This window comes from Monodon monoceros, unplaced genomic scaffold, assembly GCF_005190385.1.
Source record: "Monodon monoceros isolate NGI ecotype Baffin Bay Population unplaced genomic scaffold, NGI_Narwhal_1 Super_Scaffold_2, whole genome shotgun sequence".
Lineage (NCBI taxonomy): Eukaryota > Metazoa > Chordata > Mammalia > Artiodactyla > Monodontidae > Monodon > Monodon monoceros.
Genome location: NW_021703776.1, coordinates 1906063 through 1928757, shown reverse-complemented (window position 1 = coordinate 1928757; position 22695 = coordinate 1906063). Strand labels below are relative to the sequence as shown.

At 47.5% G+C, this 22695-nt stretch overlaps 1 protein-coding gene across 9 annotated transcripts in view; it reads right to left on the bottom strand.

The window, feature by feature from the left end:
* The window catches only part of IKZF1 (IKAROS family zinc finger 1), an 87477-nt gene that overhangs the window by 52057 nt on the left and 12725 nt on the right, over nt 1-22695 (bottom strand). For 8 of the 9 annotated variants that reach the window (XM_029232956.1, XM_029232958.1, XM_029232960.1 and 5 more), the window contains exons 2-3: nt 21860-21913; nt 13420-13539 (exon numbers count right to left, since the gene is read on the bottom strand). In XM_029232956.1, the coding sequence (XP_029088789.1) occupies nt 13420-13539; nt 21860-21899 (160 nt within the window). In that variant the 5' untranslated portion in view covers nt 21900-21913. Of the gene's footprint in view, nt 1-13419; nt 16692-21859; nt 21914-22695 lie in introns of all 9 variants that reach the window. The other variant, XM_029232959.1, reaches the window with a different exon arrangement.

Below are 22695 nucleotides of genomic sequence, written 5' to 3'. Positions count from 1 at the left end.
GGCCTCCTAAGATAGTTTGTTCCTGAGCTAAAGGTTTCCATTATTGGTCCTTGGACCCAAGTTAGAGAACCTTGATGAAACTGTTTCCAAGATCAATATTTAAAAAAAGACGGGAAGGAAGAAACACTGGCAGGAAAGGAAAAAAGAAAGAAAGAAGGGGAGGGAGAAAAGGAAGGAAGGGAGGGAGGGAAAAACAGGAAGGAAAGAAAAGATGGAAGGAAGGAAGGAAAGGAAGGAAGGAAGGAAGAAAGGAAGGAAGAAAGGGAGAGAGAAGGAAAGAAAGAAAGAAAGAGAGAGAGAAGGAAAGAAAGACAGGAGGAAAGAAAGAAAAAAAGCCTGAGAGAGTGACAGCACAATCAAAGCCACAGTGCTGCCTCTGTGGCTCTTTGGATCTGCTGTGCTCAGGAAACCTAGCAGCCACACAAGGACACGCTGTCTCCTGAGATGCAAGAAGCGAGCCAGTAAGTAAGCATGAGGCGTCCTTGCACAGGAAGGCTGGGGTCTGGCTTGCACACAGCTCAGCCTGGCTGGGTGCCAGGGTGCCCCATGCACGGGCATCAGGACCTGGTGCTGAGATGAAACCCCAGGCTTGTTTACTCAGGGTGCAGTATAGGCACCGGCTGCTTTCCTTTCCCACATTACAGTAAAAGAAAAAAGCCTCTCCTTTACCACCTCTGCCCCATTGCTTCATCAGGTTGCAGCAGCATCTTTTGGGAAGTTATCAAGAAGCTTCATTCTCCACAATTTTTGCAAACAAGTTCACCCATATGATGGTGCCCGGTTTTGGAGCTCAGTTCATGTGGTGCCTGTCCTAATGGCACTCTTATGGAAATGTGCTTTACGTCTATAAAACAGTTGCCTTGCTTCAAAACATTCAAAAGGATTTCCCACCACCCAAAATGACCATAGAGAGTGCATGAGAATAAAATGAACGGATGAAAACTAAAACAAGAAAAAATAGTAGATTTCTGTATTTCATTCAGCTACTATGCTTTGGAAAACTATTTTATTTTACATGTTTACATTTTGCTTTATTCCTGTTACTTTGTACTTAATCAAATGCCTACAAAACCTATGGCTGAAACAGAGCTACATTAAGTGAATCCCAATGATGTAAAAAAAAATGGAACTGGACCTAGGTTTTCTCTAAATCAAATGTGGCCCAAACCAGAAGAACTAAAATGAAAAATTTCCAATTCCTTTGTGATGACAATTGAGAAAATGTTTTGAAGATAAAGCTGATTTAAAAACTACTTTCAGAAAGTGGAAGACTAACTAGTTTGGGGCTTAATTTCAGCAAGAATTAATTGTAAAAGGTTTTCTATGATGTAATGACACATACTTCCATAGAATCCCAGATCTGCTCCGTCCAGTAGGTAGCCGCTGGACACAGGAGGCTTCTGAGCCTTGAAACATGCGCAATCCAAATTGAGATGTCCTGTAAACCTCAAATACACACTGGGTTTCAAAGACTCAGTAGAAAAAAGGGGTAAAATGGTCATTAATGATTGTCTATCCTGATAGCACGTTTAAATAATAAAATTTGGGGCATACTGAGTTAAATAAAATATATATAAAAATTCGTCCCACCTGTGCCATTTTTCTTTTTTAATGACTCCTAGAAAATTGAGAATTATCTATGTGAGTCTTATTATATTCCATGGACAGTGCTACCCTGGAATAGGTGATTCCCAGATTTCACAAATATGTTCCAGAAATGTTGGCTGTCATTCATCCATGAAACCTTTTCCCAAACAAGGGCTGTTCAAGGTCACCATGTCTCAGAAGGTTTGGAGTCCAGCTGCCTGCGAGGACCTGGCTGGAAGGACCCCACACCTACCCTGCAGAGAGTGTGCATGTGTGTGCATGCACAGGGCAGGCTGATTTTAAGGATGCCTTGCTAGGAGATACTCCATCGGTTTAAAAAAAAAAAAAAAGGCTATTGAAATGGGAAAAACAAACAAATGAACAAATACAAACCCTTAACTGTTAACACCTATAGCTCTGGCTTCAAGTATAAAAATCAGCAGTGAGTCCGCATATTTATAATAATAGCACTTCTTTAAAATTGTAAGTGTCGTGTTGATCATGACAAAATAATTCCCCTTCCCTCCCCTCCCCTCCCCTCCCCTCCCCTCCCCTCCCCTCCCCTTCCCTTCTCTTCCCTTCTCTTCTCACTTAAAACCACAGCATTGTCTACTGAACATGAATTTCGCCAAAGGCCGCTTGAACCGTAATGCTAAGATTACCTAAGTGCTCTCTATACCGGATAATAGTTAAGCGTCATCATTTAACATTATGGGGGGGTGGGGGGAAACAGAGGCCATCAGAAGTGCTGGGGGGAGTACAGGCTAAGTCATATTTTTATTGTTACCGCGTTTGACTGGAGAGAGTAGAGATATTGTGACAGGAGCAAAATTCTGCCGCATTCCAAGAATAACAATAAAAATAATCACAGAGCTGCCTGCAGGGCTGTCATCAAAGTCCTTTTCTCATTTCAGCAGGATTTCACCTCTAGTGTGGCAGTCCTTCATTCTGAAAAGGAAAGTGGCCGCCTCTGCCACGCGCTCTGTCAGCACAGTGAGGCCCTGGGGTTGCAGGCCTTCCGTCCATCACACCCCACCCTGCGGGGAAGACACCGGATGTTCAGGGCTTCACCGGAATCAGGCCCGGGTGATTTCAGTGGAAATCAACAGCCTGCAGCCACATCCCCTGCAGGGGAAGTGTTCTCCTGGCAGGCAGCCTCGCAAGACACGCCCTAGACCTGCTGAAAGATCCTTGCAGCTAAACTCACTCCTCAAAGTAGGGCACGAAGACTCTTCCGTTAATCCAGCTGCTGCCAGGGTCAGGTGCTTCGAGCATGAATGCTGGAAAGAGCCTCTCTGGTCCTCCAATGGCGATTAGCTTTCCAACCGCTCCCCAGGCCGCTCACACATTGCTGGGCCCTTGCTGAGAAAATGTCCCAGTGAAGCCACCACATACTTAGGGACCACCACAGAGGTCACCTCCCAGATCTGTACCCACATCTCAGGGTTGTGTTTCATCCAAGGAACTCAGTACAGAAACATTTTTGAGAAGACCAAGTTCAATCCCATGTGTTTTGAAGAACGGCGTGAGCCCAATGCTTTCCTGGAAAAATCACTGTAATTTAGCAACATATTGATGGAATGCAGACAAGTCTCGCTTCGCATTTAAAGTTCTTCAAACCGAAATAACAGCAATAATAATAATAATACTATCTCATAAATAAGACACAGAATCCTTTCTAATCACACTCCCCCAGCAGCAAACCTAAACTGCTAAAGCAGCATTCTACTTATTAATACAGAGAATCTAGTTGCTATGACATTTCCAGTTTGTGACATCAACCGCAAAGCATCACTTGGAATCAACTCGTGTTGGACAAGCTGCATCTACCCCTCACTGCCCCCGGTCTCCCCAGCAGACTGAGACTTCCCTAACACCCCCTCCAAAAAACACCCACCCCACGCACCCATCAGTAAGATAATTCCTGCTTTCCACTGGAGCTGTCAAGACATTACAACCAGTGTTAAGCCACTGTATGCGGGTAAACTAGCTCTCCAAAAAAAAAAAAAAAGAAAAAGAAAAAATTCCTAATTTGTAGCATTTGCCCATTTCTTCGGTGTAAATCCTTCCAATCACGGTAGTCCGCCGACTACCAATAGATAACAAGAGCCTGGAAGCTTTGATTCCAGCCCGAGAACCTGAAGACAGTCTCGTAGTTGCCTGTAAGCTCCTGTCTCCCCGCCAAGTCCTAACAGGCAAAGGGTTTACAATTTTGAGCGGCTCTGCGGTAACGTGTGAACTGTAGTTCCTGCTAAGACCTTGCAGGGCGCTGGGCTTATCTGGCAGCTACAGTGGGCTCGGCCTCAACCCCACCCCACGGCTGTGGGACCAGGAAGGCGGCTTCCTGGGGCCTGGCTCAACCGAGCAAGTGTTTTCATCTCATCGAACTGGTACTGTGGAAACTTTACAGGGCAATGGTTAGGGCTCGGCTCTGCTTAGGCTTCTACTTTTGCATAAAAGGAGGGGAAGTTTTTTTTTTTCTGGGTTATATTTACACTTCCCAAATCAGAAATGTCCTAACCAGATAGGACAGGTGGCAACTGGCAACCACAGCTCAAAAGCTTTTTTTTTTTCCATTTCTTTCTGAAACCCCATGCAGAAGGAAAGTTAACAAAATGTCGGTTGGTTGTTTTATCCCCAGAGCTAAGTATGCTTTCAACACAGATGGAACAAAGCAGAGAATAAAATGGGGACCAAAACCCTAAAACAGAACATACTGCTTATCTCTCTACTTTAATAGGTAAGAATCTATCTTTATTTCCCTCAGTAAACCAACTAGGTACAATGTGATCCTGAATTTAGGTTGTCAGAGGAAGATGGACAGAAGCCGATCATTGGTTTCTCTCTGTAAAAATAACCAGCATTTCCAAGTTCACACGCTCCTTTGGAGACACAAAATGAAACTACAGTGTATTAATGCATATCTGTGGAATCTAGAAAAATGGTACAGGTGAACCAGTTTGCAACACAGAAATAAAAGACACAGATGTAGAGAACAAACGTATGGACACCAAGGAGGGAAAGCAGGGGTGGGGTGTGGGTGGTGGTGAGATGAACTGGGAGATTGGGATTGACATGTATACACTAATATGTATAAAATAGAGAACTAATAAGAACTTGCTGTATAAAAAAATAAATAAATAAAATTCAAAAAACAAACAAAAAAAGAAAACTGGAAGCGTGGGTTGGAAATGCCAGGCTTGGGGTATTCCAACCTCTCCGGGCCCCGTTTTTCTATAGGTTATGCCCTTTTAAAATAAGTCATACTTCTGGTTCTGGGACACTACTGACTGTATTAAAAAATCTTCAACAGTCAGCCACAAAACGCCTGTCTGCAGTGTGAAGCTCGCGTGAGTGGACACATGGAACCACGTGAGGATGACGGTGTTCAGGTTAGATGGTTCTCAGTGGGGAAACATGGTGACACCTGGGCATCATGATGAGGGGGTTGAGGTGGGACACAGGTGGCTAAACAGCCCCTGGCGGGGGAAAGGACAGTCAGCCCAGGAAGGGCTCTCCACCCCAAATATCGATGGCACCCATTGAGAAAAGGGGCCTAAAATATCGATGGCACCCATTGAGAAAAGGGGCCTAAAAAATCCACGTGATGAACCTTAAATTCGGGTGCAGCCTTAAATTCCACCCCCCCCCCAACTTAAACGCTCTCTCTGCTGTCCTGCCAGCTCTCTGCCTGAGAAAGCTGGGCCACCACCCCATGCATTCAGTGCACGTATCCTGGGCGCCCACCGGATGCTGGGACGCAGAGAGCAAAGCCCAGGGCTGTGCTTTCCCTGCAAGTGGGGGCAGGTGAAGAGCGAGAGGTCGGCGCTGCCACTTTAGGTCAGGGAGGGCCCCTCGGAAGTGGCATTTCCGAATGGAGACTGAATGCAGGAGGGGAGAGGGTCACAAGGGCCTGGTGGGGGGCAGGAAAGGCAGACACACCCCAGCCCAGCCCCTGGATGGCTGGTCCTGCCTGCGCTGGGGCTCCACTGGGCTGTCATATATTAGTCCTTTCCCTCTAGTCACTCCTTCCTACCTGCCTTCTAACAGACTTAACTATCCTCCTCTGGCACGGGCCACCCTGAGAATCCTCCCTGGCTGCATCCTCACAGCCTGCTCCCGGCTCGTCCCTGCATCCCTACTGTCTGCCGGCTGCCTGAGCTCCCCGGCCCCTCCTGTTCCGCTACATTTCGATCTGGGCCTCCACCCCTGCCGAGCCCTCTGGGAAGCTACCACCCAACTCCCGAAGGCCCCTTCCCAGCCCCTCCGTCCTCCCTTTCGTGCTTCGCATCTTCCCTAAAACCTCTATCCCGGTAACTTCTACACCATGTTTCTTTCCAGAAAATTGTACCCGAATCAAGCAACTGATTCTCTGCTTCCTCCTTTGCTTTCTCTTCCCGACAATCACACACATGTATTCCCGAGGCCCTGGTGCTTAGCATCCCTCCTGGCATAGCCGGACCAGCTCCGTCCACCCCTCCCATGCCCTGCCTTCCAGAGAGTTCCTTGGCTACAAACTTGCCAGCGGACTTCCAGCCAACCCCAACTCTGGGTCCATTTCCCGTTCTGTTAAGAGAATTGCTGCAGTCCCTTCACTCACGTGCCCACACCGCGTGGAACACGCTGTGCCCACTGCTGGGAATCACCTCCCCACCCGGCCCCTCCCAGCTCAGGCACAGGACATCTCTCCCTGTTTGCTGTCACCAGATGATCTTGCCAGCACTCAGGTCTGGAGGAAACATTTTGCAGGGTCCCCTCCAAACCCCACAGCTCGCTCCCAGAGCTGGCCACGGGGGCCCTTGCTGTGACGTTGCCCACCCACTTCTGCCCCTCCCAACTACCACGCGTTTCCTAAGGTCAGACATGACTCACCTTCGCGCCTCTGTGAGAACTTCAGCTCCCTGAGTCTCCCCATGGCCCCACTCCCCAGCCTAGCTGGGAACAAGCCCTTCTGTCCACTTTCTTTAGAGAAAACGTGATGTCCCTGTGAGCACTCTGCCGTGCCTTATGGCGCTGGGCGATTAGTCTGCAAGCTGTAACTGTTAAGGTCTGCAAGGCAGCGGCTGCATCAGCCAGCCAGGGAGAAGGGCTCAGTCAATATTACTCTTATTGAATGGAAGGTCCTCATGTCCTAAGAGTCACAGAAACACAAGTTCAAACAAAGCACAAAGCCAACCTAAACGGTGCAGTCCCAAATCCTAAAGTGAACCCAGTGGGGAGGTGACAGGAGGGTGGGGCCCAGAGCAGCCTGGCCTCCAGCAGGGGCCCTGCTTTCGGTCACACACACCTTGACAGCCTCCAACCGTGTGGTCACTGATCTCCGAGTACAAGCAGGACACACTGGTCCTCAGATGACCTGACAGCTCAGCGCCGCGAGTCCCTCGTCCCCAAGCACATCCTCCCGGTGGGCCAGCCCTCACCACGGCGGGGTTGGTGGGGGGACATTCACGAGCCCTCCACCCTCCAGCCAGGCCTTGCCTCGTATCCCGCTCTCTCCAGCCACTGGGAAGGACCCGGAGTTTGCTGAGACCCTCTGGTCTTGACACACTGATCACGTGCTGCTTCCCGTTTGCCTTCTTTCTTGGGAATTTTCGGCGTCTTGTGAGGTCACCGCCTTGGTGCTTCTCCTCCAAGTCACCTGCCAGGAGGTGACCTGAGCACGTGCTCATTTGGTGTCCAGATCCCGCAGAGATCTCACAGCAAGCATGCCTGATGGATGATAATGACACCCACGGCTGCTGCTGCACGGATGCCCCTACCTCGCAGCCCCGCCGGCCCCCTGGTTACAGCGATGGGCAAGGTGACGCCCTCACTGCACAGGGAGGCGACCTGCCAGGGCTAGCAGGACGGAATCACTGCAGCTGGGTCCGAGGCACAGAGATGCTCCTCCAAGCGACCCACTGTGGTGTCCTGTTGACTACCACACAGAACACACACACACACACACCCCACAGGCACTACACACAGAAGCCCTGCTACCTGGTCTCACTTTATATACCAAAACCCAGTACAGGATGGCACCCCATGCAGCACACAATCACTTATTTTAATTTCGTGTACCAACGTGTCAAGATGTTCCACAAAGATCATGATTTCCAAGTGTTTTGCACTGCCCCACAAAACAGAGGTCAGAAAAAACTTAACATTTACTTTTAAATGGGAAGCAATGAACCTGCTACATAATAGTCCCTCTTCAAAACTTGAAAGACTTAGACAGTAGGCACAATATAGATATATTTTTTGATGCTGTGTCTCACGTTTTGGGAAATTCAGGAAAATGAGAATCTTTCCAACTGGCCTCCTCTTGGTTTGGTGATGTATGGTAACCTCGGTGGTCTTCACCAGGCACCGCAGGCAGAGACAGCAAATTGGAAGATGAAGACGACAGAATCTTTAAAAGGTGCCCATCAAAAGCACTGCACAATGTGTCAACTACGAAAAGGAGTAAGGAACTAAATAAACCAGAGGCGTGGACACGAATCTAAATGACATGCTTTGAGCTGTTCCTCAGAAGAAGCCTGGAGACCAAGATACCCGAGCCCTGGATGGAGTTCAGCCCTGGATGCGTTTCTCTGTGAGACTGTTTCACAGCGCACATCCCATCCCAACAAGCTCGAGACCAGCTGCAGCTAATGCTCAGATGCTGTGAGATAATAGTTCTCCCGAGCTCAAATGGGGTTTCTCGGTTCAGAGGAGATGCATTGCACAGATAAAAACGACTTCCTCTAACTGCTGATTAGATAAGCGGGCGCAGCATCCGTACTCAAACGCCAGCGCCCCAGCTCCAATTAGACCAAAGCCCACTGTTTTCCACCGTGAAAAACTCTCTCCAGCATCTCCCATTAACCCAAGCTGTGGAGAGGTGTTACAGCCCTCACCCACCGTGCTGCCACTGTCATGGTGCCCTGCCTAGAACTTTAAAACAAAAGTGAGATCTGGTACCAGGATCACCAGTGAAAAATGTATGAATCCTCTTACGATTCACACTTTAGGTCTGGAACTCATGATGGAATAAAGTAATGTTTATTTCAAGTGAATGGACCAAAAAAGAGAATTTATGTGTAGACACAATCATTTTCCTGGATTCCAGGGGGAAGAACGCCAGATTTTTTTTCTACTTTTTTTTTTCTTTCCATTTTTGCCAGGGTGAATCAAACCCTGGTCAAAATCTTCCAAGGGAAGGACCCAAGGACCCAAGCTGATGCAAGAATTCAGCTTCTAGAATGCTCCAAACACCACTCTGGGGGATGTGACCTGCAGGAGTTACATCCTACAATAAACCACCCAGGAAACAATGGCTGTCACCGCCCTACTTTGGGCGTAGGTCCTGAGCAAGGGAAGAACATTCTAGAATGTGGCAGGGAAGGCACAAACACACGTCATCGCCCCGTATTCAAAAGGCACCCAACCTCGCATCTCCCTCTGCATTCGAGTGACTACTACACAAGGTCATCCTGACTGTCTGTCCATGGAGCCGACCGAGCCATTTGGAAAGCCTCCTTCAACCTCAAACCAGCCTCGCGTCTTTGGCCGTCGGCTAATTCAACCACTCCCTGGGCATTACTGGGCTTCTGCCCCTGGGTCTTCCCTTTGATTCTACTCTAAATCCTAACCTTGCCAGGCATCTCTCTTAGGGTACCATCTGGTTTTCTGGCCTCAAATCTCTCTTCTCCATCTCTGGCCTCTCCCTGTCTCCTCTGCTCCAGCCCAGCAAGCCTCCTTCCCTGCCAGCCATCTACACTCAAAGGGGAAGGGGCTTCTGACTTTATTCACAGTCTCTCTTGGGGCTGGAACCAGCCAGCCTGCAGTCCTCACCCTTCCTCTCCAGGCCTGTGCACTCACCGATAGCATGCGGCAGCTGGAGGACCCCTGCCCAATTTTAGGACAGGGAAACCCACACAAGCAAAGGGAGAGCAAGGCAGTAATGGGTAAAAAGCCACGCCCGAAGGAAGAAAGCAACGTACGGGTTATTGAATAAAGGAGGAAAAGAACTAAGCTTTTCGTTCCTTTACTCAGTCCTGTTAGACGCCCGTCCTGATATCATTTCTACACGAGACACTTTTAATCACCCCTGGTCAACAGCTGTCAGAAGAACTCTCGACCCATTTTCCACTTCTCTAGGGCACCTGCCATGGGTGACTGAGTAAATTTGGGGGTTGCCTTAGGAGGTCACTGAGTGCATCCTCCGTTTTAGCAGTTTCATACACAACCACTTCAGAGAGGCAAGATTTCTCTCATTTTTAAAGAGACCACTTCAGAAGAACGAGCTAGCATCTCATTAAGTAGGCTGTCCTGATGACTAAATCCCTCATGGCCAGGAAGTCCTCTCCTGTGTCTATCTTACATTCTTCACGTTGCACTTCAGACCCTTGCGTCCTCTTATCAGACCCAGAAGAAAATGGAGCCAGATGAGAGCCAGAGCCTTGGCCTGGCCTTACTCCTCTGACCACCTTTCCACACAGTCCTCCAGGACTTCCCTCAAGACTGCGGGAAGGCTTGAGGTGCAAAATCATTACTCTTCTCATGCTGGGAATGACCTGCCACCAGTGAGATGCTACCTCCCCATCTTAGGGGGCTGGTTTCTACCTTTCCCAACAACTTGTTCATTACTCAGGTCTGTTCTCCTGGTTGGGATTAGATTTGTCTAAAACTGGTAAGGAGGGCTCAGAGCTTTTCAAAAGCATCACTTGGCTCCTTCTAAAACAGACACCCAGTGATCTATTATCACCTAAGACTTTCCCATCTCTTCCCATCTTTTGGCCTCTCGCCATTTCTCCTTGACATTTCCACCGGAGGAGCCAGGACCCTTGACTGGACCTTGGGTCTGGGGGTAGCCAGCACCTCAATCTCTCTCTTGGTCTTGCCCTCTCCTAACTGATCCCTCCCCCGTCTTCTTGGCTGTCTTTTCAGTTTGCTTGATCTCTGGATCACATTTTTTTAATTAGTAAATTCCTCTTCTATTCCTGGTGCTGCAAATCTTATCCACTGTCTTTCCCTTCTCTCAGGGGAAGCTACAACAGGCTCCTTTACTCTGCCCATAAACCTTTAAAAGATCTTTTTCTGCCTTTTACTGTCTGTTTTACTTTTTGACTTTGTTATTCTGTCTTCAGCAAAGCGAGTTTGCATGTTTTCAGTTACCCCTGGAGACCATTCTGTGAGTTGAGTTCCGATGCTGCCGCCAGTTTGAAATGAGGGCAACAAGGCTCAGAGGTCTGCCTGGGAGGGGCCCAGCCTCCACCCTTGCCCTCCCAGGTGCACCTTCTCCTGGGCCAGCCTCCGCCCTCCTCACCATCCTCCCCGGTGCCTTCTCCCTGGCTCTTCCTTTTTGTGCTGTGCTGCTCCGGCTTCTGTGAAGGGAGGGGCCCCCCCAAGCAGGGCGGGGCTCCTGCTTCCTGTTGTCTGTCCCCTGACCCTCCTTCCTTTGCTTTCTTCCCAGGGAGCTGAGGAAACGTGCCTTTGAGTGCCTTTCCTTTTCCTTCTGGCTTCGAATTCCCCATCTTTTAAAGCGGTCTCCTAACGCTATTGACATACTTCATCTGTTCAGTGCTACCTAAGATGCATCACTTTAATAAACAACCTACCACCGCCTACTCAAGCCAGCTGGTTTCCTTCAAAAGCCATAAGGGATGGTTTCTAAAGCTCACTGGCCGAGCGTGAACAGCAGTCAATTTCCTTGATGCTTCTCTCTACCCCTTGGTCTTCTGGGATTCTCTCCCACTCACCTGTCTCCTTAAACCTGCCCGCTGTCTCCTCCTGTAGTCTGTGCTTCTGTCCTTTCTAGTTTCCTGGCAGTGACCCATCATTCCTCTGTCCCTGGCCCCCACTTCCAACCACCTTCCCTGCCTGTCCACACGGCAGCCGCTGTTTACAAACCAAGGAAAGAGGATGCTTGGGCGTTTGAAGTTTTACAACTCTGAAATTCAGTCTTTAGAAACCTTACGCTGAAAGGAGAAGTGGGTGAGCATCGTGTCGCACGGCGAGCAAGCACTGGAGAGAGCCTGCGGGAGATCACACCCCCCCAGCTGTACCAGCCACACCTGCACGGGCTCTGTCAGGACCCAGCCCGAAGTTCACCACCAGAACGCAGCCTTGGAACCAGGGGCTTGATGACCTCTTACCAAGGCAGATCACCCACAACCTGAAGTTCTTAAGGGGTGGTATATTTAGACCGTGAAGGCATTTATAACGAAGGCTTGTTTACCTACACCAAGTGGACTCTTCTCCACTCTCCAGGAACCGGCCCGACTTTCAGTTCTCTACAGGTTGACCAAGGTGACTATGGCTGTCAGCCTGCACAGCAGCTGCAGGGATTTCGGTGCTGGGGCGGAGGGGGGCGGCTCCCCAGTTTCTCCATAATGACCCCGGAGTCCTAACTCTGATGTCTGGGTTCTCGGTTCATTTAAATGGTTAGTGGGTACGTATCCACATAATTTCTTCTGGCTTTTGGTCCCTGAGCCTTTGCAAATTTTTATCATGTATACACACCCTCATTGTCCTAATGTTTTTATTTAAATTTGATCTTTTAATTTATGTAAATGTGCCTTGAAAGGAAACTCTGCAGCAGTACAGGGTGTATGACAAACCAGTATCTCTTGTAATAAACAGAAGACAATCTTAAACATAAGTGCATCAATTACAATAAAGCATGCTCTTTTGTGTCTCAGCTTTGGGAAACCCTGAAAGGATGTGTGTGGAACAAAAGGCAAGATCCACAGACCTTCTTCTCTCCCCCTACTCACCCACATATACATTTTCTAACAGGGAAAAGGAATTCAGAAATGTACATGTTTTCTTGGTTCATCTACGTCAAAGGGCTTTAGCCACTATCTTTGTCTGTTTGTACAGCTAATTGTATAGCTAAATTAAGACAGAAGAACCATAATACCCAGAGTCTATTTGGTTTCCAAGACACATGAAAACATACAAAATCTGTTTCTTAGTTGTCACATTAGGATGTCCTACAGGAAAATAACTGGCAATTTTCAGAACCCCAAGAGCTTCACACACGTGCCCTCCTTGGCTGTGGCTCTTATGAGCTGATCCACATGAGATCTGTCCTACCTGTCCTACCTCATTTCCACCTGTGTACCCTTCATGATACTCTTTTGTGCAGATAAGTGGCTCTCAACATCACAGTTTTATCTTTATAAAAAGAAAAAAGATAGGTATTCCAAGGAACTGTTGACTCGTTAGCTGATGAGAATAGGGTATAATGGAGTGAAAACCAGTCTTTGAGTCAGAAATTGAGTCTCCTTCTGACTCTGCTATGTGACCTTGGCTAATTCACTGAATTTCTCTGGGCCTCCGTTTTCTTAAAGAGGGTGGACTGAGATTTCTCACCATGAACTGTAGCCTGGGTAGGCAGATACTTCCATACACATTCTTTTATGGAGAAGGCGTGTAAATGTCCGCTAGTCAAGATTATCTAGATTTTTTTTTAACATTAAAATTTGTCAAATTTTCTACTTTCCGTTAAACTGGACATTCAAGAAACAGAGATGTGAAGGGTAACTTAAAATGGCCAGATGCAGCTCCTTCTAAACCAAAGCTATGAAAATGAACAGCCCTATTGCCATTACACATAAAATGGATAATTTTCCCTGTCTACAATCCATAAACTTGGATGTTGCTGCAGTGCGCTGAGGACACGAGGCCAGTGATGTGCCTGCTTTGGGGGATGCTCCGCAGCTTGGCCACGCTGCTTCCCACATAGGGCTCAAGACCACACTGAGCTGGGTCTCCCGTCCTGCAGGTGAGGTGAAATGACTGTAAAGAGACAAAGGTCCAGGAGGACTAGAGCACGTGACAGTCTGTGGACAGGAGGCCACTTACCCAGTCCTCTGTCACCCTTGGAGCTCTGCTGGCCTCCAGACGTGGTGGAAAGGTCTTCAGGGACAGGCATGGGTTCATCGCCATCGTCGGGGGTGTCACTCACCGGGGGGCTTTCCTTCCCTGAGGAGGCAATTAGGAGCTTGAGTTTCTGGGGACATGGTCACCCCTGGGGTGGTGGTCACTGCGATGGGCCTCACCGTGGTTTGGCTTCATTCGAGTTACTGGATTGAGTTCACGTTTCTCTCTGGGGATTAGAACCTGCTTTCCTTTTTATAAAATAATATCATTGCCACACCCAAAACTGAGAGGACACAGATGTGAAAACTACATATCACCTAGAGATCACCACTATTAAAACTGTGGTGTGTGTGTGTGTGTACACATACATGGATACTTATATATTATGGATAATGCGTGGTGACATATTTTCTTGATCAAAATAAACTGTACTTTTTAGACATTCTCATAACCAGTGGCCCTACTTCCATAACTTTGTGGTGTCTGTGTAATACTTCATTGCATGGGCACACTAGGATTTATTTAAATCCTTTTTCTAATTTTGAACTTACATTGTTTTCAATCTTTTTTTTTTTTTTTAATGAAACAACACTGTGGTAAACCTCCAAACAGACAGCTTCTGCCCACGTTTTTAAGAATCACCATAGTATAAACCCCGGGAGTTTTATGCCTGGGTCAAAAGGCATCCACATTTTTAAGCCTCTTCACGTGTTAGGGCCAAATTTTCCCCTGTAAGTTTGTTCCACTTTACCCTCCTACAAGCCTGCTCACCACACCCTCATATTATTTCATTTTTAAGGTCACCAGATTGAGTGTCCTGCTCAGAGCTACACATTCTGGGTCTGTTCACTCTCTTTTTCCAGAGCCAGGGGGTAGGTATTTTGCCAGCTGCCCGATTTGATTAACTTGATGGGGCCGGGAACCCTGGAAGGAGGATGAACAGGGGATCAACACGATTCTGCCCCACGTGCACAGAGAGTCTGCCACCAGGAATTTTTATCCTCAAAATATGAAAGCAAAGCAGAATCCACACAACTGTAAAAGCTGCTTCACAAAGTAGGATTTACCAAATGAGATAGGGTTTTATGGGATGCCCGACTCTGTTTTTGACTATATTATAAGGTTTCATCGGAAGCTCCAGAAATGGGGAAATCCCTCCCACTCCCAAGAATTCAATACGGGGAAGCCTAGATGTGTAGAAAATGCTCCTTCTCCTTTGAAATGGAAACCCCTGTACCTTCTAACATAGATGTTACCTAAAATTGAGTTAGGAGACATTAAGCCCAGGCAAGGAAAGAGCTGGTGAGGCCCCCAGTGGATGCAGAATAGCCCATGAGCACTGCTGTGGAAGACAAGCCTGGAAGACAGGGCGAGGCAGAGTGCGAAATTGTCTTGTTTGTTTGAATAAACCACCTGTGAAAAGCAACACAACCCTTTAGGGGAAGGGCAGGACCAGTGCAAGCATCCCCGGCATAGGGGACGACCCTTCCAGGAATAATTTAAAATAGAAGCTGCAAGGCACCAAGGCGATGCTTTGGGGAATAGTATCGCATTCTCTAGCAAACAGACATCACAGGGCTTCCCTGGTGGCGCAGTGGTTGAGAGTCCGCCTGCCGATGCAGCGGACGCGGGTTCACGCCCCGGTCCGGGAAGATCCCGCATGTCGCGGAGCGGCTGGGCCCATGAGCCGTAGCCACTGAGCCTGCGCGTCTGGAGCCTGTGCTCCGCAGCGGGAGAGGCCACAGCGGTGAGAGGCCCACGTACCAAAAAAACAAAAAAAACAACAACAAAAAAACCAGACATCACAGTTTAATATTCCAGCTTAGCTGTAATTACCTCAACTGGCATATTTTCAGAAAGAGCATTAATGGGTATATTTGGATAGCCAATACAAGATGGATAGTTAAAGGTGGGGCAGGCTGATAAGAATTTCGCAAGGAAAAGCCAAAGGCCAGAGAGAAATTGATTGAAGTGCTCGTGTTGCACTAAATGTGCATTACATCAGTAATATTTTCATCGCCCTAAAAGGAAGACTTTAAAAGTAGCAACAGCTAAAGATGCAGTGTTACTGTTCACCTGTACAGGTGGGCCAAAGCTCTGAACAGGAGCCTGCAGGAGGCATATGACCAACTGACAACTCTTTTTTCCTTCTGATTTCCTAGAGCTATGGTCTTCAAACCTTGAGGACTTCAGGGAGGTGGTCAGAGGACTCTTTTTCAATTTTTGGGGGGGTAAGAATAATATATTTTTTAAATTATTGAAGTAAAGTTGATTTACAATATTGTGTTAGTTTCAGGTATACAGCAAAGTGATTCAGTTATACGTATATACGCACACACACACACACACACACACATTCTTTCACAGAGTCTTTTCCATTATAGGTTATTACAATATATTGAATACAGTTCCCTGTGCTATATAGTAGGACCCCCTGTTGTTCGTCTATTTTATGTATAGTAGCGTGTATCTGTTAATTCCAAACTTCTACTTTATCTCTCCCCGCCTTTCTCCTTTGATAACCGTAAGTTTGTTTTCTACGTCTGTGAGTCTGTTTCTGTTTCGTAGGTACGTTGATTTGCGTCATATCTTAGATCCCGCATATAAGTGATATCATACGATATTTGTCTTTCTCTGTCTGACTCACTTCACTTCGGGTGAAAATCTCTAGTTCTTACACAGAACTTCAATATACGAAACCCGTCTTCTGTGCCCATCTTCAGCCTCCGGCTGAAGGACCAGAGGCCCAGGCCACTTGCTTCTGCGAAGACCCCCAAGGAGCCTCCACAGAACGGACCATGGGAACTCTGGCCCAACAAACTGACCGGATCATTAAAGGTACAGAGTGTGGGGTGTGCACGTTCGCCTTTCTGATTAACCAGCTGTCATGGTTACGGGCTGGGAGCGGGACACTGAGAAACTAGACTGTATTCATGTTTTGTGTTGTTTTTTATTCTGAGCTTCCTGATGATAACACTGGAGAACTCTGGGATCAATTTAGATGCCCGGGCACGAGGAAACCAAGGGAGCATCATAAAGAATCGGGATTTATCCGGTGCAGGGATGTGGTCTCTCTCCTCCATTCACGTGAAAAATGCATCCACATAATCTTTTTTCAAATTTCGCTGATTCGTTTCTTGGGAACAGGACCAACTAGAACTTGCTGAGATCCTAGGCGCGCTTCCGCCTGGCTGGGCTCCTGTGCCGAGCTACAGCCCAGCAGTCCTGCAGCATCTCAGCGCTTTCATTGCTTCCTACACGGGGGAGGAAAAGGAATAATGGAAACAGTAGGGACCATGATTCTAAATACCCTGGGTCGGGTCGATCCATAGGAGCTCCCCATGCAGAAGCAGCGAGAATAAAACATGAGTCTCGGCGTGTGCAGGGGCATCTGGTAAAAAGTCAGTACTGGAAGAGAGCGAGGTGAGACAGCCGCGTACCTGTCACGAGCCCTGCTGGAATTCAGCCTCACCTCGCCTGCACTCTGTGGTGGTTTTTAAGAGCTCATCTGATTTGCCTAAAAGCCCCCAAGTTTGAGCAGTGGCTACTGAGGCATCAATCGCTGGCTTGAGCCTTGGTACTCAGCGACCCTGGGATCCTTCCCCCTGCTGGAGATTTCCACGATGAACCTCCACCACTTCATCATAACCTTCATGGGGAGCAAACATATTTTTATGTGTTGATTTTAAACCAATTTACCCAGTTAACTGCTTAAAATACAACACTGGGTATAAAATACAACACCATGATAAAAGATAAGAAAATGAAGTTATTAAATCAGGCCAACACATAGCAGACATTAACACACTGTGACTAGAAGTTAGTTGACACGGGGTACAGCTCAGATTTGACCAATTGTAAGACAGATTCCATAATAAGTCACCTCTTTAAGACTCTTTCCTCAAGAGTAAAATGAGGCTAAAAAACATGATTTTGGCTTAGCTCACAGGTTGTTGTGAGGATAAAATAATAAAGTGCATGGATGCTCATATGCTAAATAAGCTTATGGTATTACTTTGTAAATATAACACCCTATAGAAAGAGGTATGCACAGCACCAAGTGCCCATATGTCCCCCAAGTGCATGTACAATGTCACACAGACACGCAGAACTGCAGACAGTGAGAAATCAAGTATTGAAATGGAAGAATTTAGGAGGTGAGAGGTCATTTTACTTATTTAGAAAAATGGAAGAAACTTCTTATCAATTTCTATGTAAGTTACCTACTACCCATGTTTCAAATAAAGCTTTACCTATGAGAAGCATTTTGGGCAAATTAGATGAGAAAATTGTATAATTAGCTTATCAACAGCAAGCAAATATTCCTCAAGTAGATTATAATTCACCCAACAAAGTTCTGTGATTCCCTTTCTCCCTAGTGGATGAGTTTTTACTATGCACAGTTACCCAGGAGAACATAATTCCTCGGTGTAAATAACAACTCAGAAAATAGACTCTACAGAATAGTGGGGAAGCTCCTACTCAGTGCCATGTCTGGCTCCCGTGGGACTTCTGATTGGTTATTGAAACTGAGTCTCAGCTCCCTGTGAATTGAAGACAGTCCCTGCATCTTCTTCATGGGGGTCTTGTAAAGTTGAAAGGAGAAAAATGCCGAGGGTGGTGTTTGGTAAATCTCAAGCACTCAATCAATGTGATTTACTCTGATTAACATTTGCACTGACACTTCAACATAGATGAGCCTCATTTCCCAGGCAGGCGATGGATGTCTACAGAGCATAGTTCTTGTTTCCTTGTTCCAATGAACATTACAAACAACCACTAAGAAAACATCCCATAGGGCCCCAGGAGCCTGAGCATCCTCTAAGCTCAACTGGCTCCAGTCCCCCATTTTGCAGAGGACACACAGTGGTCCAGGAGGCATGGAGAACGGTTTCAGGTCTCAGAGCTGGAGGCACAGATGAGGTGCTGATATGGGCCTCACAATTCCTGTCTTCCCACAGGCTGCCTCTCCCCTTAGAACCCAAAACAAACCATAAACCACACGCATAACCAATAATTTGGAAAGTGTGCCAAAGAAAAAAGAGACAGAGAAAGCAATAGAAAACTTACCCAAAGAATGAAGGAGATGTGCCCTAAAGGAAAGGATGGCTTTGCTTTAGACATACTCTCCTCCAAGCCTATTCAACAGCATTTCCCGACTCTGGTGGATGCAAGTGGGTAAATATTTATTGTCTACTATATGCAAGACCCTGTAAACCAGGGCTCAGTCCACATTTAGGATAAATCCCAGGGAAGAAAGAAACAGGTAGTTTGAAAAAAAAGTTAGGTATTAAGTACTTCTCTATTTTTCAAGGGAGTAGTGCACATAGATTAGGTGGACCCCTATGCAATTGCTGATGTTGGAACTTCTTTTACCTATGATAGTGGCAATTTCGTAGGGTTCAACTTAGAAAAAAATCTATTTTTCTTTTTTGGGAGCAGCAAATAACAAGGAATAGTTTTGTGGGGAAAGGGGATGATTCAGAACATATCCCTCATATAAATCAAAAATTTAACTTCTGTTTGGCTAAATGTACATCCTTATTCTACAACTTACTGCCACCTTCCTCCATTTTAGAAATCAAAAAGGAAAAGTGATCATTACAAGGATTGTATTGGAGAAGCAGCAAGAAGTAGAAAAAGTGTGCTTCAAACCTCTGGTAAAAATGGCACAATTTGGGCTTCCCCGGTGGAACAGTGCTTAAGAATCCGCCTGCCAACGAAGGGGACACGGGTTCGAGTCCTGGTCCTGGAAGATCCCACATGCCGCGGAGCAACTGAGCCCGTGCGCCACAACTACTGAGCCTGCACTCTAGAGCCCACGAGCCACAACTACTGAGCCCGCGTGCTAGAGCCCGCGAGCCACAACCACTGAAGCCCGCGCGCCTAGAGCCCGTGCTCCGCAACAAGAGAAGCCACCGCAGTGAGAAGTCCGCGCACCGCAATGAAGAGTAGCCCCCTGTCGCCGCAACTAGAGAAAGCCCACGTGCAGCAATGAAGACCCAACGCAGCCAAAAACTAAATAAATAAAATTTAAAAAATATTTTTAAAAAGGGCACAACTCTTTAAATGCTCTAATCTCTGTTTAGAATGCTCCAAGCTTAACACAATCCAAAGGACTATTTGTGTAAAGTACTACAAGTAGCATTTCCTTTGCTAGGAGTATACAAAAGTAAATTTCAGACCAAATCTTGAATCTTTTTTAAACCAAAGAAGAGTTGGCTTTTTCAGGCCAACCTCACTCTTGACTCCACCCCCTGCCAACCTTCTCTTTAGCCACTTCCAAACAAATTGAGTGTTTAGCATAATGTTAAGGGCAAGAAAAGTAGGAGAAGAAAATGAGGGTTTTGTTATGTTTGTTACCAACTGAGGGGATCAGAATATTGACTGGCCATTCTCCTACAGAACTTTCTAGAGATGCCAGCCCCGGCTCAGGCTTTCGGCTTTGCCTTTGGGACAGCAGAGTCTGCATGGACCCAAGGGCTCTCCTCCTCAATGCATCATGTAAGACGCCAATCTGGAAGCCACCCAAGACGAAGGTGACAAGGGAACACAGAGGATCAGAAACCACGAAGGGGTCTCTTTGCACCTTTGTGATGTTTAACATCCCGTGTTCCTGGCCCTCTCATCACCTCTAGCCATGGTCTGCAATTCCAGGGAATGGGGCTCACCTCTCCTTCAGCTCAGACTGCCTGTACCAGCAGCTATCAGATCCTGGCCAAGCCGAAGGAGAGGCTCCAGAGAGCGACCATTTTTGTTTTTTTAAATAGTTTTATTGTTGTTGTTGTTCTACTTACATTTAAGAAACAAAGTGTGTGTTTAAGGGAAATAAATCCAAATAATGCTGAAAGGTAGAAGATGAGAAACCAAAGTCTCCGTCCCCTTCTTCTCTAACCCATCCCCTCCTTCCAACCTCAGTCTTCCAAGAGGAAGCGCATGTTTCATAAGTATCACTCCAGAATTTTCCTAAACGTATATACAGGCATGTGGAAAGTGTGTGTGTGTGTGTGTGTGTGTCTGTGTGTCTGTGTGTGATATGTTTTCATTTCAAAGGATGGGATCATACTCTGCATATCATCCTGAAACACGCTTTTCTCACCTTCACATACATCTTGGATGTCTTTCCACATGACTATGTTCCGATGGCCCTCACTGTTCAGAGCTGAACGAACAAGGGCATGGAGGGACCAAAGTTTTCCGGTATCAGCACCAACGCTGCAGCGAGCATCGGCAGAAACGCCCTGTGCCTGTGTGCGAGCATGTCTCCTGGGCTGATTCCTCCAACACAACTTTCGTTTCTACAGATAAGGCCAAACGTGTTGACCAATGTTCACGTCCTCCAACTGTCCATCAACTGCCTACATGCCACAGCTGAAAAGCCAGGAGTCTGCTGGTACTTCACAGCCTGGAGAGTTCAACCCAGACTTTCTAAATGACAGGAGTGGCAGGGACAGAGCAGGGGGGACCGTGGGCTGCAGGAGGCCGTCTCCAGGTTGAGGGGACTTGAATCTCCCCTCCTGCCCATCTCCCGGGAGTGGCAGCCACACGCTCAGCCCTGATCTCCATCACCAGGACGGACCGAGGCCCAGACGCAGAATTCAGTCACAACTTGGAAACCAGCGGGGGCAGGTTGGCCGTGCCCAGAGGACCACATGGGCCATTCTAGCAGAGAGGCTTACCTGGGATTGACCATGGGCCTGAGACTGGAGAATATAAAATACTGAAAACCCGACTGCTGCGGACCCATCCAGGTTCAGGACTAGCCAGACAGTGGGCTTCCTGGGCCCGTGAATATGGAGCTGGGCAGGCTTGGCTAGACCGGCTGGGGGTCCAGCGCACGGGCATCGCCCAGCAGGACAGCGTGATCCAACCTTGGGCCTCATCTCCCAGGACTGCCCCAGGCCCTGGGTCTCCCGGGATGGGGGGAGCTATGTCCAATAGGGCTTGAAATAAACCTATGGAGACTGGGGCAGCGTTGTTGCCACGTTTAGCAAATATCCTGAATTGTGCCCCAAACTCTGTTTTCCAATCTACTTTCTCCTTGTCTCCCTTCCGCCTCCTCCCTCCATCCTTCTCTCTCTCTTTCAAGCACTTTCACTGGCCTGTGTTTGGACTCTAGGGCAGATCACCCGTCCTTTCTGCTCCCCCAGAGTATCAACATAGATTGAATCCTTTCCAAGTTGCTCGCAGATGTAACAGGAAAACCAGTTTTATCTGGGAGGGAGATTTTTCTGTCCTGGTTGCCACATTGGGATAATCTCTAAGAGCTGAAGTGAAACATGGATACCAATTCCATCTCGGCCTTTCCTTTGGCAGGACAGCCCTCTACCTCCCCCGCCCCCCCCAGCAAGCACCTTGGCTTTGGGTGCCCACTGGAGTGGGCTTCCTGGACTCCCCATATGGGCATCTCACCAGCTCTCACCTGAAACTTGGGACATGTCTTGACCCTCATCAGCATCCATGGTCCTCGGGTTATCTGAGAAAGAGAGGAAGGGATTTTAGTTGAAAGCAAATTACTCATAAGATACGAGAGAGAGAAAGAGAGATAAGGGCTGAGCTCTTTAACAACGAGGCTATCTACCAAGAATAATGCATTTTCCTCCTCACACACTCGCTGGAGTATCAGACTGGCACAGACCTTGATCCTTTTAAAAACAGCATTACAAAGATTTATAAAAATATCATTACAAGGACAGGGGGACCAAATTTGTTATTTATTGTTAATTTCCTGCTGCATAATAACCCAAAATGCAAACTGACTGCAACAAAATTAAGCAGAAAATTAAATGGCCCTGGGTCATTGTAGGCACAGAATTCATTCTCTGGGCTGATCCACAGTTACGTTCTTTCTAATTTACTGAGCATGCATCGATGAACCTTGAGTAGCTTGGTGACACGCGTACAATCAGCAATCAAAAAACGAAGCAATTTGCTGAAGAATGTCTCATTTACCCAGGCAGGGCTGCGTATATGAGCAGCCACCGTGCTCCGTCCATCAATAATAAATACACCTCCAGCCTGGCAGATGGGCCTCGCGCCGCTGGCTTTGTACCCCACTCTTTCAGGGCCCCTGCCTGAGACTCTGCCAGGCTCTGACGCGGGGAGAAGGAAACCTCACGACGGCTGCCAAACCGGACCCGGAGAGCGCCCAGACCTTCCTGTTCTGCTGACACGTGGCTGGCTCCTCAGGCGGGTGGAAAGAGAGAAAGCGAGCCTGGAGGAGCTGCCCTTGGGTGGCGATGGGGACCGTTCTGCTCG